We start from the raw sequence: 25,248 nt of genomic DNA on the forward strand, positions 1-25,248 counted from the left end.
AAGTGTTCTATTTAAGAAAAAAAAAAACAAGAATATAAAGAACTAAAAGAAAATAAAAGAAAACGAAACCAAAAATAAATTAAGAAAAAAGAGGAGAAGAAAATCACTTCGCTACACAAATTTTAGAAGGTTGAATTCACTCCGACACATCCCCGGTTAAGGAACCCAACCTCCCTGACTGTTGAGATTCCTGGTATCCCTCAATTCGACAATCAGTCATTACACCCTTATTTCAGTGGAGAAGGTGAGATGTTTATAATCAATAACGAGGGAGTCTGCCCCAACTCCTAAGTGACAGTACAACCAGTGAGTGGTTGGTGAATCTTAACTTTTGGTCACCAAACCCAACATAAAAATCTAAAAAAAAAAAAAAAAAAAAACCCTAATCGAGTCTTCCTGAACATTAACTCCAAATGTTAACATAAACCTTCTATAAAATCTGTGATAATTATTTATCCCTTATAGTGTGTGTGGGAGAGAGGGGAAAAAGAAGAGCAAGAAAAAAAAAGTATTGTGCGCTTTAATAGTTTCAAAATCAAAAATAAATGTAAGGGCCACATTGCCACCAAGTGCCCTGTTACTACTTTTTCTAAGGTCTTTCTGCCAATCTTCTGATGTCATCATCAGGAACATGGAGCAAACTTATCCTTTTTGCTGTTCCACGATTCTTTTTCTTAATTTTTACTGCTAATATTTTATCTTTATAACACGGTGAATCCTTACTCTTGAGGGGTAGTAATTCTAAAGGAAATGTAAAAAAAACTGTTATACTTGCCTGCTTTGTGCAGTAGTTTTGCACAGAGCAGTCCTGGCTCTCTCTTCTTTTTGGGTTCACTGCCGGCCATGCTGGCTCCTAGGCTCATATGTTACTCCTAGTAGCGAGATGGGCAATGTCGCATATTCAGATGCTTTCTCCTCCCCCGCCATGTGCCCCCAAAAGCAAGCCATTCACTCGAGCTCGGTCCGCCTCCACCCCTCACTGACCCCTGATTGGCTCACTGGCTCTGATTGTCAGCAGCAGGAGCTAATTGCTCCCGCTGCTGTGTGAGCCGATGATGAGCGAGAGAGACCCGGGAGAGCTGCGGCTCTCATTCCTGGATGGAGATCAGGCTCAGATAAGTATAAGGGGGACCTGGAAAGGGGGAGCTGCACCCAGGTTTTTCACCTTTAATGCATAGAATGCATTAAGGTAACCAAAAAAAAAAAACCTTGAACCTTTAGAACCACTTTAACCTCTGTCTGACCTTGTTGGGTTTTTTTTTCTACAAGATATACCTTTACAGACTCTTGAATAGTTCTCTTTAGGACGCATGTCTGCCTTTTATAAAAAATGTGCTTGTCTTATTGCTGTTCCATACATTTCATGCTTGGTGTAACGAGATGAACACCCCATTGATTTTAATTGTTGTGATATATAGTAGTAATGTCATTAACCTTTTGTCATCATTGTGCCCTAGTGAGAGATTCAAAGTGTGAATACCCAGCTGCTTGCAATGCCATGGAGACCCTGTTGATTCACAGAGATATCCTGAGGACTCCGCTGTTTGACCAGATCATTGACATGTTAAGAGTGGAGCAGGTAATGTGTGCTGTCTGTAACAAACATGGAGATTCAGGGGTATGGAGGAGAAGATGCTGTTGAGTTTCTCCCCTTAAACGATGGATGCTTAGTAAACCAAAGAGACTAGAACCCTGATAGAGGGGGTCCAGTATGAATCAGGACTTATTTATACCCCATCAATCTTCTGTGTTTCCCAGGGAATATGACAAGAAAAGGATTTGAGGGGGACTTCAAAAAAATCTTATCTGCTTTAAAGTGGCATTAAATTCCAAAAACAAAAATGTGATATTTTTAACTGACCAAGCTGTCCAAAAAAAGTGGCAGTTAGGTTGAGATAAACCATTTGCTACTGACAGGGGTGCTTACAAAAATAATGCATACATCACCATATATAGCATAGGTAAAAACATAAGTACAGTTGATACAATTGGAGTTGTTGATCACCTGTAATCTCGACGGACGCATTTCAGGATTTCAATATTCATCCCTTCATCTGGGGGCATTTGTTTCACAAGATATCAAGACAAATGACAATCTATAATTGAACATGGCAGAAAGTTGAGCATCAAAATGGACAAAAAAATGAGCATTGGTGTGGTCCTGTTGCGGTTCTAGGAACAGCCAGGGTCATTATCTTCTACTCCCATGAGTTCTTTTTTCGACATCTGTATATATTTACCTATATACACATACTCTATTACTGGCAGTTTAGGAATCCAGTATCCAGTTGATCGGTGAGTCCTGTCCCGTCTCCAAAGGTGCTCACTTTTTTTGTCTATTTTGATGTTCATATGCTAAACTTTGTTATGCTCTATTATAGATTGTCAGTTGTCTTGATATCTTCTGAAACAAATGCCCCTGATAAAGGGGTTAGCATTGAAATCCTGAAATGTGTCGAGTCCCTTGTGTTTTCTCTTTTGGGGGGCACTACAATTTTCTTTACGGTTATCCATTATGGGATGTTGGTAATAACTAGGTCTTAGGTGAATCCACTTTAAACAATTACAAAAATAATGCAACTACCACATCTAAGGACTGGTAAAACCTGCAAGATTATACATTTGTTTTTTGGGTTTATACTGCTTTAACCCCTTAAGGACCAACTGCCCCCATGTACATATACTGCGGCAGGGTGGACCTTAAGAGCAAAATCACATACCTGTACGTGATTCTTCTTCTCAGGTCTGGGGCAAGCGTGCCACCTTAGCCCTGTTCCCGCTGTGGTTGGACACATCGGGAGCCAATCAGTGGGTCCGGTGCCCACAATGGCCACCGGAACCCACCACTGATTCACAGGAGAGGCAGAACAGTGGTCTGCCTATGTAAACAAGGCAGTACGCTGTTCTGTGAGGGAGAAAAAAAATGGAGATCTTGTGTTTCTGCTGAGCAGGAACATGGATCTGTTTTCCTCCAGTCACTGCATTCCCCCCACAGTTAGAAAGCACTCCCTAGGAGCACACTTAACCCTTTGATCGCCCCTGATGTTAACCCCCTTCCCTGCCAGTGCCATTTATACAGTGACGGTGCATTTTTTTTTTGCATATATATATATATATATAATATAGCACTGATCACCGTATTGGTGTTACTGGTCCCAAAGTGTCGCTTGGTGTCAGATTCGTCTGCCAAAATTTCGCAGTCCCGCTAAAAACCGCTGATCCACCGCCATTACTAGTAAGAACAATAAAAAAAAAAGTCCATAAATCTATCCCAGACACTATAACTTTTGCGCAAACCAATCAATGTACATTAATTGGGATTTTTTTTTTAACCAAAAATATGTAGCAGAATACAAATTGGCCTCAATTGATTAAGACATTAGATTTTGTAAATATTTTTTTTTTATTGGATGTATTTTATAGCAGAAAGTAAAAAAAAAAAAAAAAAAAATATATATATATATATATATATATATATATATATATATATATATATATATATATATTGTTTAGTTTTTCTTTGTTTATAGCGCAAAAAATAAAACCTGCAGAGGTGATCAAATACCACCAAAAGAAAGCTCTATTTGTGGGGGCATCAATCTTATTTGGGTGCAGCTTCGCACGGCTATTCAATTGTCAGTTAAAGTAACCCTGGTCATTAACGGTATAAATCCTTCCGGTCCTTAAGTGGTTTTTAGTGCATCCTATGCATTAAGATAAAAAGCCTTTTATGTGCAGCAGCCCCCTTAATACTCACCTGAGGTCCCTCCCTGTCCAGGGATGTCCACGACTGTCTCAACCTTCCAATATTCTCCCTCCTGATTGGCTGAGACACAGCTGCGGTGCCATTGGCTGTTGCTGTCAGTCAGCTAGCCAATCAGGGGTGAGAGGGTCAGGGCTGGGTTGGGGCTCCATGTCTGAATGGTCACAGGGAGCTGTGACTCGGCTTGGGTGCCCCCATAGCAAGCTGCTTGCTGTGGGGACACTGAACGGGAGGGAGGGGCCAGGAGCACAGAAGAGGGACCTGAGAAGAGGATCCGGGCTTCTCTGTGCAAATCCACTGCAACAGAGCAGGTAAGTATAACTTGTTTGTTATTTATTTATTTTTTTTCAAATATATATTTTATTAGTTTTCAACAATGGGACAAGGGCCCGTTTAACATACAGCGGTAGCAAAAAAAAATGGAGGTTGCAGCCTCCAAGTCACTCATCTTGACAAGATATAAAATACGGTGCATATTCCAACAGCACAAGAAAGAGAATATCACCAGGGTCCATATGTCCCCAAGGTCCAGTTTGTTGGTATAGCCAAGATCTAAACAATATAGGTCGACATATCGCTACCAGAAAAGAATGAAAGAAGAAAGAAAGGTAAGTTACAGGGGAGAGGGGGGAGGATCGGGAGAGAAGAGGGGGCGTGGAGGGACAATGGGAGGCGTGCAACTGAGATAGCCGTCCATGGGATTGGAACCTCAGTGTACTGCCTTGTGTCCATGTAATCACAACAGCTCAAGTCGCAAGCAGCGACTTTCCTTCATCTGAAAGTATGAACATATTCCAGAGAGACCAGGTTTTCCTGTAGGTGTCCTGTCTGTGTTGCGCTGTCAACACAAAGTCTTCCATTTTATTCATGTCTTCTACCCTCCTCAACCACATTGCTACGGTCGGAGAACAGTCTTGTTTCCACAGTAGGGGGATACAGGATTTGGCAGCGTTAGTCAAGTGTCGCAGTATAGATCTCTTGTATCTTCGGGGGGGCAGGGTGGACACATGGAGTAGAAAGAACGCCGGGTCGTTGGGAATCAGCAGGTCCGTAAATTTTTGAGACACCGTTCGCACTGCAGTCCAGAAAGGCGTCAACTTAGGGCAGGACCAAAACATGTGTAACATGGACCCCCTCTCCTCATGACATCGCCAGCAACTTGCTGACGTATCTGGGAAAATGGCATGTAGGCGACTAGGTGTAAGATACCACCGGGTCATGATTTTATAATTGGTCTCTTGTATTTTAGTGCACAGTGACGTTTTAAGAGAATGGTCAATTATATTCTGTTTCTGGACTGCAGTAAAGGTGCAGTAACTTGTTTGTTATTTTTATGGGGGGAAAAAACGCAGAGGTGATCAAATAACCACCAAAAGAAAGCTCTGATTTTGGGGGAAAAAATCACTTCAATTTCATTTGGGTGCAGCGTCAAACGACCGCACAATTGTCAAAGTAACGCAGTGCCGAATCGCAAAAAAAATGGTCTGGTCGTGAAAGGGGGTGAAACCTTTCAGTGGTTAATTATAGAAAGTTTATTGAGAATTTCATCAAAAAGACACAGCAAAAAACATTTTAATATACCTCTAAATATTGGGGTTTTGTTCTGCTGTATAAGGCTTTATTTTTTTTAAATGGCAAGGCAAAAAACTTCGTATTTGTTACTATTTTAATAAAATGTTATCTTTGCATCTTTTCCTCCCATTTTTTTGTAAATTTGTATGTTATCTATGTGGGCACTGATTTTATAAAAGCCGACACAAGGAAAACTGAAATGATTGTGCAAAATTTCCAGTCGAGTTTTATTTTTAATGTTTTGGGAAAAGGATTGAAAGAATGATTTGTGAGAAGCTTATATAGTGTACAAGATGGAGGAATAACATGGATAATAAATACCCTTATTTGCTTGTCTAATGAAAATGTCAAAACTCTTTCCCTTCCCAGGTAAAGATCCATGCTGGCCCCAAGTTTGCCTCCTATTTGACCTTCAGCCCCTCAGAGGTGAAGTCCCTGAGGACAGAATATGGAGATCTGGAATGCTGTATTGAGGTGGTTGATGGTGTTGAAGATGCAATTGAGCATATCCACAAATATGGCAGCTCCCACACCGATGCCATTGTTACAGAGAATGGTGAGCTCTTGTCCTAAGAGTGCTGTATCCACATCTAATCCATATAAAGCTTCTAGTATTTTTCATGTTTATATATGTATGTGTGTGTGTGTATATATATAATATATAATATATATATATATATATATATATATATATATATATATATATATATATATATATATATATATATATATATATATATATATATATATATATATATATATATATATAAAATTTATTTTTTTATACATTCAGCCGGCAAGCTAGACTCTTGCATCCTGCTAGGGGGTGAAAGGACTTATGCCGCGTACCCACAATCCGAAATTCGGCCAGCAAAAAAACGATGTGAGCTTTTGGTCGGAAAATGCGACCGTGTGTATGCTCCATCTGACTTTTGCTGTCCGAATTCCCGCCAGCAAAAGATTGAGAGCAGGCTCTCAATTTTTTTTTTGGGTCAGAAAAAGTTCCGATCGGAAATTCCGATCATCTGTAGCAATTTCAACACGCAAAATTCCTACGCATGCTCCGAATCATTGAACTTAATTTTCTCGGCTCGTCGTAGTGTTGTACCTCACCCGTTCTTGGCCGGTCGGAAGTTCAGTGAACTTTTGTGTGACCGTCTGTATGCAAGCCAAGCTTGAGCGGAATTCCGTCCGGAAAAACCATCCAAGATTTTTCTGTACGTGGCATTACAGAATTTTTTGATTAATTTCCTAATCTCCTGCAGATGGGGCTCAGTGCTGTCAACCTTAAAGCATTATTAACCCACTTTGTCAGCCTAACTGTAAATCTACATCATTACTTTACAGTATCTATTTACTCTGCGTTATATCTTTTGCATTCTACAAAATAATTGGGCTAACTTTACGGTTTTGTTTTTTTAATTCATTATAGTGTATTTTTCCCCCAAAAAATTGCGCTTGAAAGACTGCTGCGCAAATACAGTGTGACACAAAATATTGCATTGACCGCCATTTTATTTTTATTCTCTAGGGTCTCTGCTAAAAAAAAAAATATATATATATATATATATATATATATATAATATATATTTTATTTTATTTTTTTTATTTATTTTTTCTTCTAGAAAAAAAAATTTGATTTTACTGGTTAATAACAAATGTCAGAAAAAGGTCCGTTCTTAAAAGGGGTTAAACCCAAAAGCAAACATTATATTGCACCTTACCAATTCTTAAATGTGGTGGCTTCATTTGTTTTTTTTTTTTTGTTTTTTTTGTTTTTTCCTTCAAGTATTTCTTTCCTTTCAGCTAGTGATCTGACCAGTAAGTCTGTTTTTCAAAAGCATGAGCTCTCTGGCAGATGTAGCACTTGCAGGAATGAAACAAACCATTTGCCACAGACAAGGGTGCTTACAATAATCAGCTTTTATTTATGTAAAACCTTTATCCAAAAAGTAAAAATAAAACTACCGTAACCATTTATAACATGTTAGCTGGAGTATGGCTTCAATTTGTTAGTGTATCTAAATCTTCTAGTAGATCTAACACTCTCCTCCACCCAGACTGATAATTTTTCTGTGCAAAAGTGTCTCTGATGTGCCTTGATCTAGAATTTAGCAACAGTAATACAGGTGGTGTGTTACTGGCCAGATCACTGGGTGCAAACAGAGGGGAAAAGCCCCAAACAAAAAGAAAACAAATGCATCCGCCACATCTGCCAATGGTGTAAGCTGCAATAAAATGACACTTTTGGGTCTAATACCGCTGTAAGGGCTGTAGGCAGAGTTGGGTGTGGTTGTTGGATAGGGCCATCAATGGTGCCGGCATCTAAGCAGCAAGGGTGACAACACTGCTGTCCTTTCACAATAGAAACAAGAGCATTGTCCAGGCTATCAGAGGATGTGTCTATCTAAAGCTGGGTTCACATTGATGCGAATTGGATGTGGGTTTCTCCGGATCCAATTGGCATGACAGGCGAGCATGACAGCCTCTCAATGGAGCCGGTTCACACAGGTCCAGGGCGGCCGCAGTCTGCATTTATAAAGGGTGCTGTGTGTCTTTGGGTCTGATTCAGCCAAAGAGTTGGACCTTGTTCACACCTGAACCGGTGAACAGGGACACAGCAATCCCCAGGCACGAAACCCGCGGCCGCATGTGTGCGTGAACCAGACCTAATGGTTCTACTGGCTAGATTAACAGGTATTTACAAAATGTTCCAGGGGGTACTGTACTTACTAAAACAGAGAGCCCAGTCCTAATGGAATGGGTAGCCATCACACAACATCACACAATGTGCAATCAGGGCACAAAGGTTCTGTGTGGTGATCTTGGCATGACACAGGAGCCAATAGGGTGGTGTTTGCTCTTCTGTTTCTCACTCCAGCCTCTTGTAACTATGAAGCCAAGAAGAAGCCATATCGTTTCTTAATATGTGTAACTATTATAACCAACGGGTTCCACTCAGGGTTGCTTGGTAGAACCCAATGCCCTGGCCCTGCAAGGCACAAGTACTACTTGCAACCATCCTACTAGTAGTAGAAATATTAGATGATTGTTATTTTTTATTTTTTTATAAACTAAAAATGCTAACTCACTATAGTTGCCCATCCAATAGTAGTAAGGTTTTTTGGTTTGGTTGCCTCTCCTCAAGACATGTTTAAGGTTTATTCAGTCTTTTGTGACATTTTGAATTTTGCTTTGCAGAGTCCGTAGCAGAATACTTTCTCCAACATGTAGACAGCGCTTGTGTGTTCTGGAACGCCAGCACTAGATTTTCAGACGGTTATCGATTTGGACTAGGTAACATGAATTATTTAATGTACACGTTTTTGTTTTGTGAGATTTATAATCACATATTAGTAACTGTTTATATGTATAGCCCTGTTTTGAGCATACATATGAAGTGGTCATTCCAAACCAGGATTTTGTTGAATCCTAGGGCTCCTCTAGCAGTGAAAAGGGGGTTTCCTGAACTGTAGTAAATTGACCACCCATCTGATGGTGTCGTTTTGGTTCCAGGTCCATCCTGACTTGGCAGAGTCAATAGCATGACACCAATGATCTTTTAAGCTCGCTGCAAAGGTGGCATTATGACCACCAGGGCAAGGGAGGCATTCTTCCCACTGATCACCTAATGACCCCCATTGGGCTCAGCAGCGTTCCCTGAGACCTGAATGTTATTTCAAATGTTCTTCTTGGGTAAAAAGATTGAGAAAGCTGATGTGTTACTACAACTTTTAGTGCAGCTGCACTTTGATTAGCCTTCGCCCAGTCTTTTTATTCACTTGTCCCCAATCCAACAAGCTTTGTGTTTGGTGTCGCGCAGCTTCTGGTCAAAATCCCCCCTCCCTCACCTCTGCCCAAGCCCTGTGCATGCATGCTGCACTCTGCATTTAATCCCGTGGGTAGGCTTTTACGTGCTAAAGCATCGAATATGCAGTGTACATGCACAGGCTCAGTGTACGTTTTGACAAATGGCTGGGTGTTGCTCTGGAAGCCACATAGCCAAGATCTTTGCCTTGAGAACAGGTTAGTAAATGACTGAGAGCAGATGGGGTAGGCTTTACTCAAAGGCTGGCTGCATTAAAGTGCAGTTACACTTTAACCACTTCAGCCCCTGAAGGATTTACCCCCTTAATGACCAGGCCATTTTTTTGCGATACTGCGTCATTTTAACTGACAATTGCGTGGTCGTGCGATGTTGTACCCAAACAAAATGGACGTCCTTTTTTTTCCCCCAAATAGAGCTTTCTTTTGGTGGCATTTGATCACCTCTGCAGTTTTTATTTTTTGCACTATAAATAAAAGACAGACACTTTAAAAAAAAATGTATTTTACTTTTTGATAAAATTCAGATCCAAAAAATATATATAAAACTAATGTATTAATCAGTTTAGGCCGATATTTCGTTTTCTACATATTTTTGGTAAAAAAAAAAACGCAATAGGCATATATTGATTGGTTTGCGCAAAAGTTATAGCATCTACGATATAGGGAATAGATTTATGCCAATTATAATTTTTTCTTTTTAAACTAGTAATGGTTGTGGACAGATCGGACACTTTTTTTGGGACCATTGACATTTATACAGCGATCAGTGCTATAAATAGCCACTGATTACTGTATAAATGTCACTGGCAGGGAAGGGGTTTAACACTAGGGGGCGATCAAGGGGTTAAATGTGTTCCATATATGTGTTCTAACTGTAGGGGGATGGGCTTGCTTGATCATGACAGAGATCACTGGGAACAGTAGATCCATGTCAGGCCACCTGTCAGAATGGGGAATCGCCTCATTTACAAAGGTAGTTCCCTGTTCTGCCTCTGTAATAGGTAATCACGGGTCCGGCGGACATAGAGTCCGTCCAACCTACGGGCACGCTCCCGCAGTGTGCTCGCTATCGTGCCTGCGTGAGCTGCTGTACAGCTTCAAAGGTTTGTGATGAAGGTTGTATAGTAGAAAAAAAGGTAGTTGGAGGGAAGGGGGATTATTGCGGTGCCTAGATTAGTCATAAACAAGAGATATATTTAAAAAAAACAATTTTATTCACAATAAAACAAGATACAAAATCACAATAAATGTTAGAGAGTTGTACAGTCATAAATGGATAGAAGCACATCCAATAACGTAGGGCCAAGATGATATAAACCTGGGTGTGCAGATGGGTCAAGATCCTCCCTACATGTTTTGCCGTACAAACGGCTTCATCAGGGGAAATGGGATGAGACCATCATACAAAGACAAATTCTATAATAAGGAAAAAGAAACAAATACAATTTAATACAAAAATGTAGACACCAGTAAATACTGCATCAATCAAAGGAATCTCAACAGTGCTAAAAACCGCCAAATGTCCCACAATTCCCATCCATGATGGATAATACATGTAACCTATAAGGACCAAGTACATACCTCCAAAACCAGTACGAAAGGGACAAGCCCGGCGTGGAAACGTGGCACACGAACCCCCAAATGGCAGGACCACCTTAGTGCAACTGTAGGGGGCAGTCTAAAACAAGCAAAAAAGGACAAAAAAATAATAATTTTTTCCAGTGCCAAGTTGTACCCTTGTACAGTGTAACCGCTTTAAGACCCTCCAAAGTACTTGCTGTGGGAGGCCAGCATGGGCAGGCTCAGTGACGTGTATATATACATTGCTTGGCACTTGCGCACTGCTCCCGTAACCGCTGTGTTCACCAGACACAGCGGATCACGGTTCCTGGTACCCAGCTGCTAGCGATCACATGATCAAAATGTATAGACTTTCATTCATAACAGCTGTGCTTTCTGTAGTGATGCTGTGATTGGCCCACAGCTATTACATGGTACCTTGGCCAATCACAGTACCATGTGGTTAGCTGTAGCAAATCACAGCATGTCAACAGAAAGCAAGCTGTCATAAATTCATAAATGCAGACCCATTCATGACAGTCTAAACGATTTGCTTCCCCACCCCAGAGCAGTAAAGTATCGCTGAAATACTCTGATGGAAGGATTTGAAAAAATTAAAGTTTAAAAAATGATTTAAAAACAATTTCTTACTGTCACCAGTTAGTATCCCTGATCACCATCACATCAATCATATGATGATGCCGTAGTGCACTGGTGACAGTATGTAGAGAAGAAAAAAATTTATATTCCATTTCATTTCTTAATTATCTAAAAAATGTCCAAAAATTAAAACTTAAAAAAAAATGCCATGCCTCTTACTTACAACTTTGGACTGTCTGCTTTTTAAAGAGGTCATTTATTTGGACATTTGTACTGTGCTGGCATTTTAAGGGCCTCACGAAATGATAGGCTGTCGGTACATCAGAATTGATTAATTTCTAAATATGTATGCATACCAACTTTAGCGCAAACCAATTAATATACACTTATTGTGATTTAATTTTTTTTACACCAAAGAAATGTAGCCGGTCCAAATTTATGAAGACATTTGATTTTATTGGATATGTTTTATTACTGAATGTGGAGAATAGAAATTTCTTTTATTTTTTATTTTTATTTATTTTTTAACTTTTTTTTTTTTTTAACTTTTTTTTTTTTTTCCCCATTCTCTTTTCCGCTCATTTCGGCAAAAAAAAAAAAAACTCAGTGGTCATGAAATACCACCAAAAGCAAGCTTTTTGTGTGGAAAAACAAAATGACATACATTTAATTTGTGTAACGTGTTGCATGACCATGCAATTGCCAGTTAATAGTAGCACGGTGCTAAATAGCAAAAAATGCCCTGGTCATAAAGGGGGTAAAACCTTCCAGAGCTCAACTGGTTAAAAACCTCACAATGACCAGTCAACACTGTTAACCCATTTACATCCATTCATGGAGCAGGAACTCCTGTATCTAGATTGCCAATTTTGTGAACTTATGTATTTTCCTGGTGTTGCTCTTTAACCTTTCTCTAGTTGTCCTGCCATATTCTTTCAATCGTAACCTTTTTTTTTTTCCTTTTAGGAGCAGAAGTGGGTATCAGCACAGCCCGGATCCATGCCCGGGGGCCTGTTGGTATAGAGGGATTGCTCACCACAAAATGGTTACTACGGGGGGAGAATCACGTTGTCTCCGACTTTTCTGAACATGGCAGCATGAAGTACCTGCACGAAAATATCCCAGTGCCACAGAGAACCACCAGCTAAAACCCAGACTGTTACCTCTCCGCTCTACCAGTACAGGCCTCCTCTAGAGTCAGGAATCGCTGATCAGTTCCTACACGGAGATAAAGATTGTGCACCCTAGAATATAGCAAAGGGAGCATTTACTGCCCCCACCAACTCACTTGTGCACACTGGGGATTGTGGCTGGCTAGGGACTTTGATCGTAATTTTAAGCTTTGATGGCAGCACAATCAAAATGTTGGCTTGATAAATGAAATGGCACTTAGAATACGGTTATTACAAGAGCAACCGAGCGTAACTCGACTCAGAATTTTACAGTAGTACTGAAGCCTCTGGAGATTTCAGCTCTTTTTAATCCTTTAAATTCCTCCGACCCTTTTTTTTTTATTTTTTATTTTTTTTTGAAAAATGGCATAAGGCAGCCATTATAAGGCATTTGAAGCCTTGTGAGCAAGCAGCAATGCCCCAGCTATAGATAAAATACAGTACCATGTAGGCAGTAGAATATTGTCACCTTCCCAATTCGGGGGCAAGTGCAGCATGTTTGCAAAGGGCCTTTCTAACCACTAATACTTGCCTTGTCGACAACTGCCACTTCTTCCTCCATTGCAGTAGGCAGCAATACACAGTGTTCTAATGTATGGGAAAGTATGTGACGACCTCCTATGTGTCAGTGCCTGAGTCTAATAGCTACTAGTCACTCAACCTTAGTACTGTCCCATAACAGAGGGGGGTTGTCATTGCTCTCCCTAGCATCTGACATTTACCGACACTAGGGATTTTAGTGTTGGCTGTGATGGAGCAAGAAGCTGCAGGTGAGCGATAGTAAGGCACGTATTAATAGGGTAGGTTGGAGACATGATAGGACATGGTACCTTTACCTTGAACGTGGAAGATGATTTTGTCTTTTTAAAGGATCAATCTGCCCAGAGTTTATGCTTTTAAATAATGGGGAAGAATTAAGGAGAATTCTGCTCACTTTTTCTCCTTGTGAGAGTGTCAACAAGTGACAGAAAATCTATCCAATTGAAATAAACGTTGAAATCGCAATATCTGTAGAATGGGAAGAGTTAAAAATGTATGTGTACCTTCCCGTTTCCCTTGTTTGTTCTACACTTTCCTCACACCATTCAAATCTTCTCCAGTACTGGAGATGAACTTTCAAATGCCCCTACCCCATGTTAAGGACAGAGACGGGCTCTTAGTATTGGATCTCATCTCTTGAGGGTTAAGGACAGAGAAGGGCGCTGAGTATTGGATCTCATCTCTTGAGGGTTAAGGACAGAGAAGGGCTCTAAGTATTGGATTTCATCTCTTGAGGGCTACCTGACGTGATCCTCGCCTTTCCCCATGATGAGACACCTAGGTCCCAGCCTTTAAACTAGCTGCTTTGCTCAAGCTTGATTTAAATGCAATTGTTCTAAGCCGCATAGCACAGAATGATCTATTTTCAGGAAGCTTAGAGAATGGATTTTAAGGTCTAGATCCACAGGTCGAAAGTCCAAATAAATGAAGATGGGCTATCGTCCTACTTTATGAAAATGTCTTCTAAATACACTTGAAAATACCATTTCATTGTTTTCAATTAAACTATTTTCATATTTTTTGAGTTTTTAAGTCTTTACTGGGTTTTCTTTGCTCAAATGTAAGCATTTGTATGCAGCTATGGTGTACCTGTTTCACTGTTAGGCTACACATGCTTTGTTTGCCCTATACACCTTCAAAAATACTGTGCATGTTACAGGAGCCAGGCCAGCAAGGGTTCCTAGTCGCACGGCTCTGTGATGAGTGTCTCTCATACGGCTCAGAGCCGGTGCTCTATCGAATATTGCCTCCCATCCTCCCTTTGCCCTCCCTCCATCCTTTCTCGCACGGGATGAGAGGAGACAGCTGGTCTGCTTATTCTCCGCCTGACTCTCCTCCTGTGTGTGCTCTGCGGGAAGGAGAGAGTCAGAGGGGAGAATAAACAGACCGACTGTCTTCTCTCTCATCCCGTGTGAGAAGGGAGGAAGGGAGACCATATTCAATAGAACACTGACTCTAAGCTGTATGAAAGATGCTCTCAGCTCAGAGCTGTGCTGAGGAGACAGACGGCATTGATGGGCCACAGTTGGGAGGGACTGATGGGCCGCAGTTGGGAGGGACTGATGGGCCGCAGTTGGGAGGGACTGATGGGCCGCAGTTGGGAGGGACTGATGGGCCGCAGTTGGGAGGGACTGATGGGCCGCAGTTGGGAGGGACTGATGGGCCGCAGTTGGGAGGGACTGATGGGCCGCAGTTGGGAGGGACTGATGGGCCGCTGTTGGGCCCTGATCGGTGGGATAAAAAAAAAAATTTCATGGGACATTTTTCACTCCCCTGTGCAACAGACTTAAATGGTTAGGTAGAAAAGAGCTGGGTATGTAAATGAATATAGAATTTTCATCTTTAAGTGCAACTTTGGCCCCTCTATTTCATGTTACCTGATGTGAAATCTTGGTATTGTAATGCAGCCTTTTTTTTCCTCTTATGCCTTACACTGATCAGCCATAATATGACCACTGACAGTTAAAATAACATTGATTATCTCATTACAATGGCCATCTGCATGTGGGTTGGATATATTGGGCAGCAAGTGAACATGATGTTCCTGAAGTTAATATGTTGAAAGTTGAAAAGATTGGCAAGCGTAAGGATGTGAGCTGCTTGGCAAGGGACAAATTACTAGTTTATTGATTGATTGGGTCAGAGCAACTCCAAAATTGCAGCTTTTTTGGGATGTTTCTGGTTTGCAGTGGTCAGGACCTACCAAAAGTGGTCCAAGGAGGGAAATTGGTGAACCACCAAGGCTCATTGATGCACGTGGGGAGCGAAGACTGGCCTGTGTAGTCCGACACAATGTAATAGCTACTGGAGTTTAAATTGCTAAAAAAAGATTAATGTTGATTCCGATAGAAAGGTGTCAGAACATACAGTGCATTGCAGTTTGTTGTGTATGGAGCTGCATAGCCGCACACCAGTCAGGGTGTCCATGTGGACCCATGTCCACAGCAAAAAGCCTACAATGGGCATAGTTTCATAGTTAGTAAGGTTGAATAAAGACACCAGTCCATCCAGTTCAACCTGAGTGAGTGTCTACAATGGTCCCTACCCTCAAGGAGCCCACAATCCAAGGTCCCCATTCATATACTAGGGCCAATTTTGGACAGAAGCCAATTAACCTACCTGCATGTCTTTGGATGTGAGAATCAGAACTGGACCACAGAGCAATGGAAGAAGGTGACCTGGTCTGAATTAAAAATGGTTTGGGGAACGCAACACGATTAAAGTGTTGACTTGACCTCCAGATTTCAATCCATCCCCACTTTGCAACTTATGGGACTTAAAGGATCGGTTACTGATGGCTTGGTGCCAGATTCCACAACGTAACTTCAGAGATCTAGTGGAGCATGCATTGATGGGTTATGGTGGGTAGTCATAATGTTATAGCATTAAAAATATTTGTGTGCGCACAGATGGTACAAAGCTATGCAGTTGATGCAAAAATTTTCAGACATAAGGTGGCACTACCTTATACAGTCTGTGCAATTTCTTTTAGATTTACCAAAGCTGTTATATGAGGGTAAACCTAGACAATGGGATATTAAATATGTATAAAAATCAGACAGCCCATTGCACTACACTGCATGGATGATGGATTCTACAATTAGACTGCATAGTGTATGTTCAGTTTGATGTGATTGGAGCAGTCTTTTGCTATCGGTTGGGATACAGCGCTTTAAATCGCATGCGCGTTGTGAATGGGTGGGTAATCTTTTGAGATGTCCCAGAAGATTGCAGGGAGGGGGGAGAGGTGAACTTATGCTTGGCGCCAGGAGAGGTAGTGGAAACTGGGTATCTGTGAAAACTAGGTACCCCCCCCCCCCCCCCCAAAATAAAAAAAGTTACATGCCAAATGTGGCATGTCAGGGGGTCACAAGTACTTAAAGCGGAAGTTGAATTTTTGAGTGGAATTCCACTTTAATGCATTCTTTGCATTAAGGCGAAAACCCTGCATTTCAGCTGTCTCCCCCCTTTTTCTTACCTGAGCCCGATCATTCCAGGGCCAGGCACGAGCCCAGCTTCATCCGCTGTCTCCGTCCGCATTGGATAGATTGATAAGAGCAGGAGCCATTGTCTCCTGCTGCTGTCAATCAAATCCAGTGACATGGGAGCGACGGGGCAGGGCTGAGTCCTGCTCTCTGTGCCTATGGACGCAGTAGTGGGACTCATAAGTGCGTGTGAATGGGTGCCCCCAGGGAATGCGGTTCTCTGTGGGGGCAACCGATAAAGAGTAGCCAGGAGCACCGATGGGACACCCCAGAAGAGGAGGATCGGGGCTGGTCTGTGCAAAACCCTTGCACAGAGCAGGTACGTATATAACATGTTTGTTTATAAAAATAAACCTTACAATCACATTAAGTGTGAAAGGGGTCTTGTGAAACGCACCAATATAACAAAACCTAAAATCAAGTAGGCGCTAGTCTCCTTAAATACAATAAAATAACAGTTTCAAAATGTGTGTTGTTACAATTCCAAACCCAATAGTAACTACTGATCCGTGACCACATAACACGTGCACTGATAAGCACATCAATATATCTTACCAAAATAATATGAAATGTGACTAATTAAAATGAAAAATTAGAAACCCTAAAAAAGGACTCTTTTTATGAAAATTCTACAAGTCCAATATTTTCCCAGTGCTAGGCTTGGTCCCATTCACTCAAGTGATCTTAAACGTGACACAACTGGTGCTCCACTGCCAGCGATTCTACAAATGCACTTACCAGAGCCCTATGGCCCACTGGGCCAAAAAAGCCTTGTTTGACCAATGAGACTAGATATAAGATTCACTCCCTCTCATATAGTCAGTAGACGTGTTCTCCCATCAATGAATAAAGATCAACCACCAAAAAAGGAAAGTAACAGATGGTGCTGCATAGTTTGATTCAAATTTTCCCACAATCAATGTGCTTACATGTAGGGATGAGTTTTCATTTTTTTTTCCACATTTTCCCAAAACTTCTGGAAAAAAAATGAACCATTCAAACGCCTCATTATGCCTCATAGATTATACGTTGGGGTGTTGGCTTTCCAAAATGGGGTCACTTTGTGGGCATTTCCATTGTTCTGGTGCTCCAGGGCTTTCAAAAATGTAATAGGTGGTTGAGAAATGAAATGTGTAATTTATGCTCCTAGAACGCCTGATGGTGCTATTTCAATATTGGGCCTCTGTATGTGGCCAGGCTGTGTAAAAGTCTCACACATTTGGTATCGTAATACTCAGAAGGAGTAGCAGAACGTATTTTGGGGTGTCATTTGTGGTATACACATGCCATGTGAGAGAAATAACCTATTACATTGAAAATTTTGTGAGAAAAAAAAAAAAAATCTTCATTTTGCAAAGAATTGTGGGAAAAAGATGACAACATCAAAAACCTCACCATGCATCTTAGTAAATACCTTGGAATGTCTACTTTCAAAAAAGTGGTCATTTGGGGGGTATTTGTACTTTCCTGACTTGTTCGGGTCGCAAGAAATGAGATAGGCCACCGGTATTGATCAGGTGTGATCAATTTTGTGCGATTCGCACCACAGCTTGTAGACTCTCTAACTTTCACAAAGACCAAATAATATCCACTAATTTGGGTTATTTTTACCAAAGATATGTAGCAGTATAAATTGTGGCCAAAATTTATGAAAAAAAAATTATTATAATTTGCAAATTTTTATCACAGAAACAAAGAAATATGCGTTTTTTTTCAAAATTTTCGGTCTTTTTTCATTTATAGCGCAAAAAATAAAAACCCCAGAGGTGATCAAATACCACCAAAAGAAAGCTCTATTTGTGGGAAAAAAAGGACACAAAATTCATTTGGGTACATGTTGCATGACTGAGTAATTGTCATTCAAAGTGTGAGAGCACCAAAAGCTGAAAATTGGTCTGGTCAGGAAGGGTGTTTAAGTGCCCAGTAAGCAAGTGGTTAAAGAGGAAGTAAACCCTGATGGGTTTACTTCCTCTTTGATTCCCTGCAAAGGTAAAGCATAATGGACTACTATGCATCGCATAGTAGTCCATTATGTGTCACTTACCTGACACAGGAGCCAGCAAAGTCACCGCTGTCCCCTGTAGTCCGGAGCATCCATCTTCTCGGTGGGTCTCTCTGCTCCACCGCTGTCATTCGATGAAGCCGCGATGACATCACTCCTGCGCAAGTGCACGGGATCCGCCACTCGCGGCATATTGCCGTTGACAGCGGTGCGCTCAGTGCGCCGTAGACAGCAGTGCCTGTGTTTTGGCAAATATCTCCTAAACCGTGTAGGTTTAGGAGATATTTCTTGGACCTACAGGTAAGCCTTAATCTAGGCTTACCTGTAGGTCAAAGGGGTTTGTAAGGGTTTACAACCACTTTAAGCATTATTAAAATCACTGCTCCTGAAAAACGGAAAATTGAATACTCACCTTTCCGTAATTTTCCTTTCCTGACGCATCCCATGGCAGCACACACAGTGGGTTGTGACTCCGCCCCCACAACCTGATAGGACTGGTTAGCTATAAGATTTGAAGAGGAGTCCACCGTTGCATTCTCAGTAACTATCACCTTAGAGGGGTGGGATCCTGTGTGCTGCCATGGGATGCGTCAGGAAAGGAAAATTACGGAAAGGTGAGTATTCAATTTTCCGTTTTCCTGACGCATCATGGCAGCACACACAGTGGGAAATAACTCGCTACATGGGAGGGTGCCTTTTAGAAGTTTTTTTATTTACTCAAGTACAGGATATGGATGAGTTTGATTGAATAATTGATCTCCCGAACTCAACCGTAGTTAATTGAGCCGGGTCTATTCTATAGTGTGACATGAATGTGGTTTTTGATGACCAAGTTGCTGCCTTGCAAATAGTCTCTGGTGATACTCTGCTGTACGCTGCCCATGAGGTCGCCATCGCTCTCGTCGAATGCGCTTTCAGGTTTTCCGGTATTGGAAGGTGTTGAACTAGATATGCTTTCTTGATGACTTTAATCAACCATGAGGATATTGTTCTTGAAGAAGCCGCTTGACCTTTTTTGGCGCCATGCGGAATGACTAGGAGGTTTTCTGACTTCCTGAATGGAGCGGTAGCCTCCAGGTAGGCGGATATTGCAGACTTCACGTCCAGAGGGTGCGGATTTCCATCTGTGTTGAGAAAAACGGGAAGATTGATCTCCGGATTAAAGTGGAAGCTAGATGCTACCTTTGGCACAAACCGTTCCGAAGGTCTGAGTACGACCCTGTCTGGGAAAAAAAACTAGGTGTGGTTCTTTGATTAGTAGAGCTTGCAGCTCGGAGACCCTTTTGGCCGATGTGATTGCAACTAGAAACGATAGTTTTAGTGTCAAGTCCCATAGGGATATTGATCCCCCCGTCGAGAAAGGTTCTTTGGTTAAAGCTTCCAGGACGATCGATAGGTCCCAGGTCGGAAAAATTGGTTTTCTAGGAGGCCTTATTTTTAGGCATGCTTTCTGAAACTGAATGATGAGGGGGTTTAAAGCCCACTTGATTCCTGTCATTGCGGATATGGCAGAGACGTGAACTTTTAAAGTGCTTGACCTTAAGCCTTTCTCTAGGCCTAGTTGTAGGAATTCTAACACCTGAGAGACTGATGGAGAAAGGGGATTCCAGGACTGTAGTTGGGCTATTGCAGAAAATCTTTTCCAAATCTTATTATATATGTTGTTTGTCGATTTCTTCCTTGCTTGTTGTAAGGTGGATATTACTCTTAATGAACAACCCTGATCTAGTAACCTTTCCCTTTCAGTTTCCAAGCCGTCAGGTGTAGTCGCTCTGGTGACGGGTGTAGAAATTTCCCCTGTGAGAGCAAGTCTGGGAACAGCGGAAGTGGGAGAGGCTCTTCTGTGTTCAATTGCAGGATGGTCGGAAACCATGGTCTTCTGGGCCAGAAGGGCAACACTGCTATTACCGTGGAAGACGAAGTCCTCAGTCTGGCCAGAAACCTGGCTATCAAGGGCACCGGAGGGAATATGTAACCTAGGCGAAATTCCCAAGGATGGTGGAGACAGTCGATCCCTGTTGCTGCTGGATAGGCGGTCCTTGCTAAGAAGCGAGTACATTTGTGATTCGCTGGAGTCGCTGCCAGATCTATATCGGGAACACCCCATTTGTGTGTCAGAAGAGTAAAGGCCTTGTGACTGAGAGACCATTCGTTGTTTGAAATAAATATTCGACTTAGATCGTCCGCGAGTTGGTTGTGAATTGCGGGTACGTATACTGCCTTCAGATCCGTCAGGTAGACTTGGGCCCACTCGATTATAGGACGTACCTCCTGCATTAGGACTTTGCTTCTGGTGCCCCCTTGCCTGTGGACATAATTCACAGCCACTGTGTTGTGCATACACAGGAGGACACTCTTCCCTGAAAGGAGGGGACTGAAAGTTAGAAGTGCTTGCCATGCAGCCCTGAGTTCCAGAACATTTGAGACTATCCCCTGTGGACAGAAGGACCAGCGGCCCTGTGCTCCCCGATCTAGATGATACGCTCCCCAGCCAAGGTAACTGGCATCTGACGTTACTATTTCTGGGAGTGGATGAACGATGGGACGATGGCGAGTTAAATTGCTGGTTTGAGTCCACCAACGTACTGACTCCTTGACTGCTCTGGTGATTGTTATTTGTTGTGACATTGACACCCCGTTCCATTGTTTTAGGAACTAATTCTGGAATACCCTGGAGTTCCATTGAGACCACTGAACCATTAGAAAGGTTGATGACATTGAGCCCAGAACGCTTAAGCATTTTCTTGCAGATAGGTGGTCTACTGATAGTAGCTTTCTCACTTTGCGGATAAGAGGATGAAGTTTCTCCTGGGGGAGCCCTACTGTGTTGGATCTGGTGTCCAATTCGGCTCCTAGGAAGACCATCTTCTGTACTGGGACCAGGCTGCTCTTCCTCCAATTCACTATCCACCCGAATTGCTGGAGCGTGGAAATCAGAATTGAACGATGTCGTAGAAGTGTTTCTCGACTGTCTGCTAGAAGAAGAATATCGTCGAGATAGTGTAGGACTCTTAGACCTCTTTCTCTCAATAGTGCTATAACCGGAAGTAACACCTTTGTGAAGGTCCTGGGCGCCGTTGATATCCCAAATGGGAGGCTTTTGAATTGAAAGTGTTGCCTGCCTATCGCAAAGCGTAGGTACTTTTGAAAGGTTTGATGCACTGGAATGTGTAGATAAGCGTCGGATAAATCGACCGAGAGCATCCAATCTTTCTCCCCTATTGCTAGTAATATTGATTGGAGACTCTCCATCCTGAATGATTCGACTAGAATCATTTGGTTTAACTTCTTTAAATCCAACACGGGCCTCAGGTCTCCTGTTTTCTTTGACACCAAGAAAAGGGGAGAGTAAAACCCCTCTCCTCTCTGCTCCTGTGGAACTTCTATGATTGCTTGCTTCTGGAGCAACTCCATAATGTATATGACCAAAAGCTTTCGCTTCAGGCGCGAAAAGGGTAGTTTGGTAGATTTGTAGTGGTTTTTTGGCTGTTTTCGCTTGAATTTCCACCTGTGACCTTGCTGAATGGTGGATATCGCCCAGGGTTCTTTTATTTTGTCTATCCAAGTTTGGGCAAATAGCCTCAGCCTCGCACCAACTATTGCGGGCTGGGCATGCGTGGCATCAAAAAGATTTTTGTTGGTCTCCCGGAACAGTTGTCTTCGATTTTTGGACTCTCACAAAAGAGGGTTGTGTGCTTCGCCAATTCCGTTTGAATTCTTTCCCGGGTCTATAAGACCTTACGTCCCGGTACCTTTCCGGAAGGTGACGTCTGAAGGGCGGATTTTTCTGTTGCTTGGATCTTCTGTCCGACGGTATTAGACCCGATTTTCCCCCCGTGACCTTTGATATTGCGGAATCTAATTTTGAACCAAAAAGGTTAGTGCCATCATAGGGGATCTTGCACCAGCTGGATTTGGAAGTCGCATCAGCAACCCAAGGTTTTAGCCAGAGAGCCCTTCTGGAAGTTACTGCGGCCAGCATTGCTCTTGCTGAGGACCGAATAACGTCCACCGCCGCCTCCGCTACGAAATCACCCGCAAGGCTGAGTTCCTGCAGTGCTGAAATGATTTTGTCTTGGTCTGCTGCTTCTGCGATTAATTTTTCAACTCCAGCTGTCCAGGAGGTGATGGCTCTACCGACCGCTGCTAGAGCGATTGCAGGCCTACAGGCCCCCCCCGCTGCTGAGTAGGCTTTCTTAAGGTCGAGATCGATTTTGCGATCCATCACATATTTAAAGGTTACGGCGTCTTCTATTGGTAGGGTTACATGGCGCGCTAAGCGCATCAGTGAGGAGTCTACCACGGGAGCGGAGATAAGAGGGTTCACTGCTGGCTCTTTTAGGGGATAGAGCTTCGCTAATCTGTTGTTTAAGCCGGATTTCTTTTCTGGTTTTTGCCATTCATCTCTTATGAGCTCCTCTAGCTCTTCGATAAAGGGGAAGACCTCAGGGTCTTTTTTTAGGTTAGGGAAGTATTTTCTTAACTTAGGCGGGACATCTCTCTCTTCTTCCCATCCGATCGCTTCCTTAACCGATTTCGCAAAAGGATTTATTAATGCAAAGTCGAAAACTGTAGGGGTCAGGGGGATCCTCATCCTCTGGGGAGTCATCTGGATCCTGAGGGGAATGAGAGGTTGAGGCTGAGTTAGATGACCTGATTGGATCATAAGCTGTCACCTGTAGGATTGTTTCCTTAACTGAGTCTCTTATAATATTGGAGGCTTCTCTAGCGTCAGCTTCCTTGTCCCGAGTTGCTTCCTGTAGACAGATTTGGCAAACAAGCTTACTAGGTAATGCTTGCGCTCCACAGACCCAGCAGGTATTAACCGCAGGACGGGTATGGTGTTCCTCTCGATGTGAGGATGGCGGTTCTCTGTGATGACGGGAAGACCTTGACCGACTTCGCAGAGAATGAGAGTGTCTTGAGGGGGAACGTTCCTTTCTTTTAGAATGGGATGACCCCGAAGACCTGCCAGAGCTACCAAAATGAAAGGTATTAGTGGCAGTGCTCTTTTACTCCTCTTCACTACTTACCAAACCATACGCCCCCTTACCTTGTGGTTCTAGGATGGTCTACTAAGGCAGCGGTCTCCATGGGAAGAATAGAGTACACCTGTGACCAGAGGTTTTCAGTATAAGAGCCAATGCAGAGTATGGGCAGAAGGTGCAGCACATAAATGAATGGCAAAGTGCATAAAGATTAAAGAAAAGAAGCTTACCAGAGTTCAGGAGGACTTGTCTTGCAAGGCAGCAGGCTGTGTGCAGAGATCAGGATGGTAGATGGCGTGGAAAGCACAAGCAGCACTTCCAAACGAAAATGACATTTTTTAAATAGCCCGCCATCGCTGGAGGAGTGACGTCACCGCCGCGCATGCGCACTGGCCGCCTGTGCCGTCCTGCGCCATCTTGGATGCTGGCAAATGCAGAGGGCAAGGGGAAAACGTCACTTCCTGAGCGCCGATCGTCCGGACGGAACCGCCATGATGGAAAGGTCACAGCGCCGTGGAACTACAGGGCTCAGCGTGCCCAGAGGGGAAAAAAAAAGGATGAAGAAAACAGAAGGTAGGCAGAAAAAGGAGACATGCTGGGGAGCACGACAGATAGGAAGGGGGAGACCGCTGCAATCATTACAACCTTTTTAAGGTTTTTCCCTTTAAAAAGCCAGCTGCTTTGTAATTTTTTTGCCCCTGAGACCACCAGAGTGGGGCTCCCTGCGTTATGGCTCATTTAGAGACCGTACGGACAGGGACTTCCAAGTAGGAGAGGCTGAACCTAACTGGGGTGGTGCGGTAAGGGGTTCCATGCTAACCGAACTCGAAACGTAATGTCCCATACAGGTGAGGAAAAAAAGGAGAATGCAACGGTGGACTCCTCTTCAAATCTTATAGCTAACCAGTCCTATCAGGTTGTGGGGGCGGAGTCACAACCCACTGTGTGTGCTGCCATGATGCGTCAGGAAAAACAGCTATTTTTAAAACTTTTTTTTTTTTTTTTGCATCGATACATGTCTCCGGAGCAGGGCAAGCCCTTTTTATGGCAGTAACTTGCATATTAGCCTTTAAAATTAGCACTTTTGATTTTTCATGTTCATGTACCATAGACTTTAACAGTGTTCACACAAATTCTCCCCTAAAGAGTCTTCGTTACCCTGGGATCCTCCAATGATCTCTTAATCAAAAAATGCAGTAAGCGTGTACTCTAAGGGGACCTGGAGGGGGTCTCTCTAATAGACACAGAGAGGGCTTCTGTTAGATCCCCCAGACATACTGCAAACATGACGCAGGAGATGGTCAGAGACTGAAGACATGATCGAAGGGATGGTCAGAGCCTGCAGACATACTACAGGAGATGATCAGAGCCTGCAGATATTTACTTTTATCAACAAAAGATGGTCAGATACTGCAAACATGATACAAGAGATGGTCAGAGACAGTAAACATACTACAGGAGATGGTCAAAGACTGCAGACATAATGCAAGAGATGGGCAGAGATTGCAAACATACTACAGGAGATGATCAGAGACTGCAGACATGATAAAAGAGTGTGTCAGAGATTGCAGACATGATACAAGAGATGGTCAGAGACTGCGGAAATGATACAAGAGATCAATGCACCAAATGCAGCCTCATCAGTGCTTAACAAATACCAGTACCCAACAAATGTATCCTATGATGCACATCACATTGATTCAGTTTTACTGCATTGGATCAGTGTTCTGTCAAACAC

General features: G+C 42.6%; 1 protein-coding gene across 4 annotated transcripts in view; it reads left to right on the forward strand.

The window, feature by feature from the left end:
- The window catches only part of ALDH18A1 (aldehyde dehydrogenase 18 family member A1), a 62,275-nt gene extending 48,216 nt beyond the window's left edge, over window positions 1-14,059 (forward strand). For all 4 annotated transcript variants that reach the window (XM_077455490.1, XM_077455489.1, XM_077455487.1 and 1 more), the window contains 4 exons: window positions 1,458-1,579; window positions 5,705-5,891; window positions 8,537-8,632; window positions 12,290-14,059. In XM_077455490.1, the coding sequence (XP_077311616.1) occupies window positions 1,458-1,579; window positions 5,705-5,891; window positions 8,537-8,632; window positions 12,290-12,471 (587 nt within the window). In that variant the 3' untranslated portion in view covers window positions 12,472-14,059. The remainder of the gene's footprint in view (window positions 1-1,457; window positions 1,580-5,704; window positions 5,892-8,536; window positions 8,633-12,289) is intronic.
- The last annotated feature ends 11,189 nt before the right edge of the window (window positions 14,060-25,248 follow it).

This window comes from Lithobates pipiens, unplaced genomic scaffold (genome assembly GCF_037356315.1).
Source record: "Lithobates pipiens isolate NorthernLeopardFrog02 unplaced genomic scaffold, aLitPip1_a1.2 Scaffold_25, whole genome shotgun sequence".
Lineage (NCBI taxonomy): Eukaryota > Metazoa > Chordata > Amphibia > Anura > Ranidae > Lithobates > Lithobates pipiens.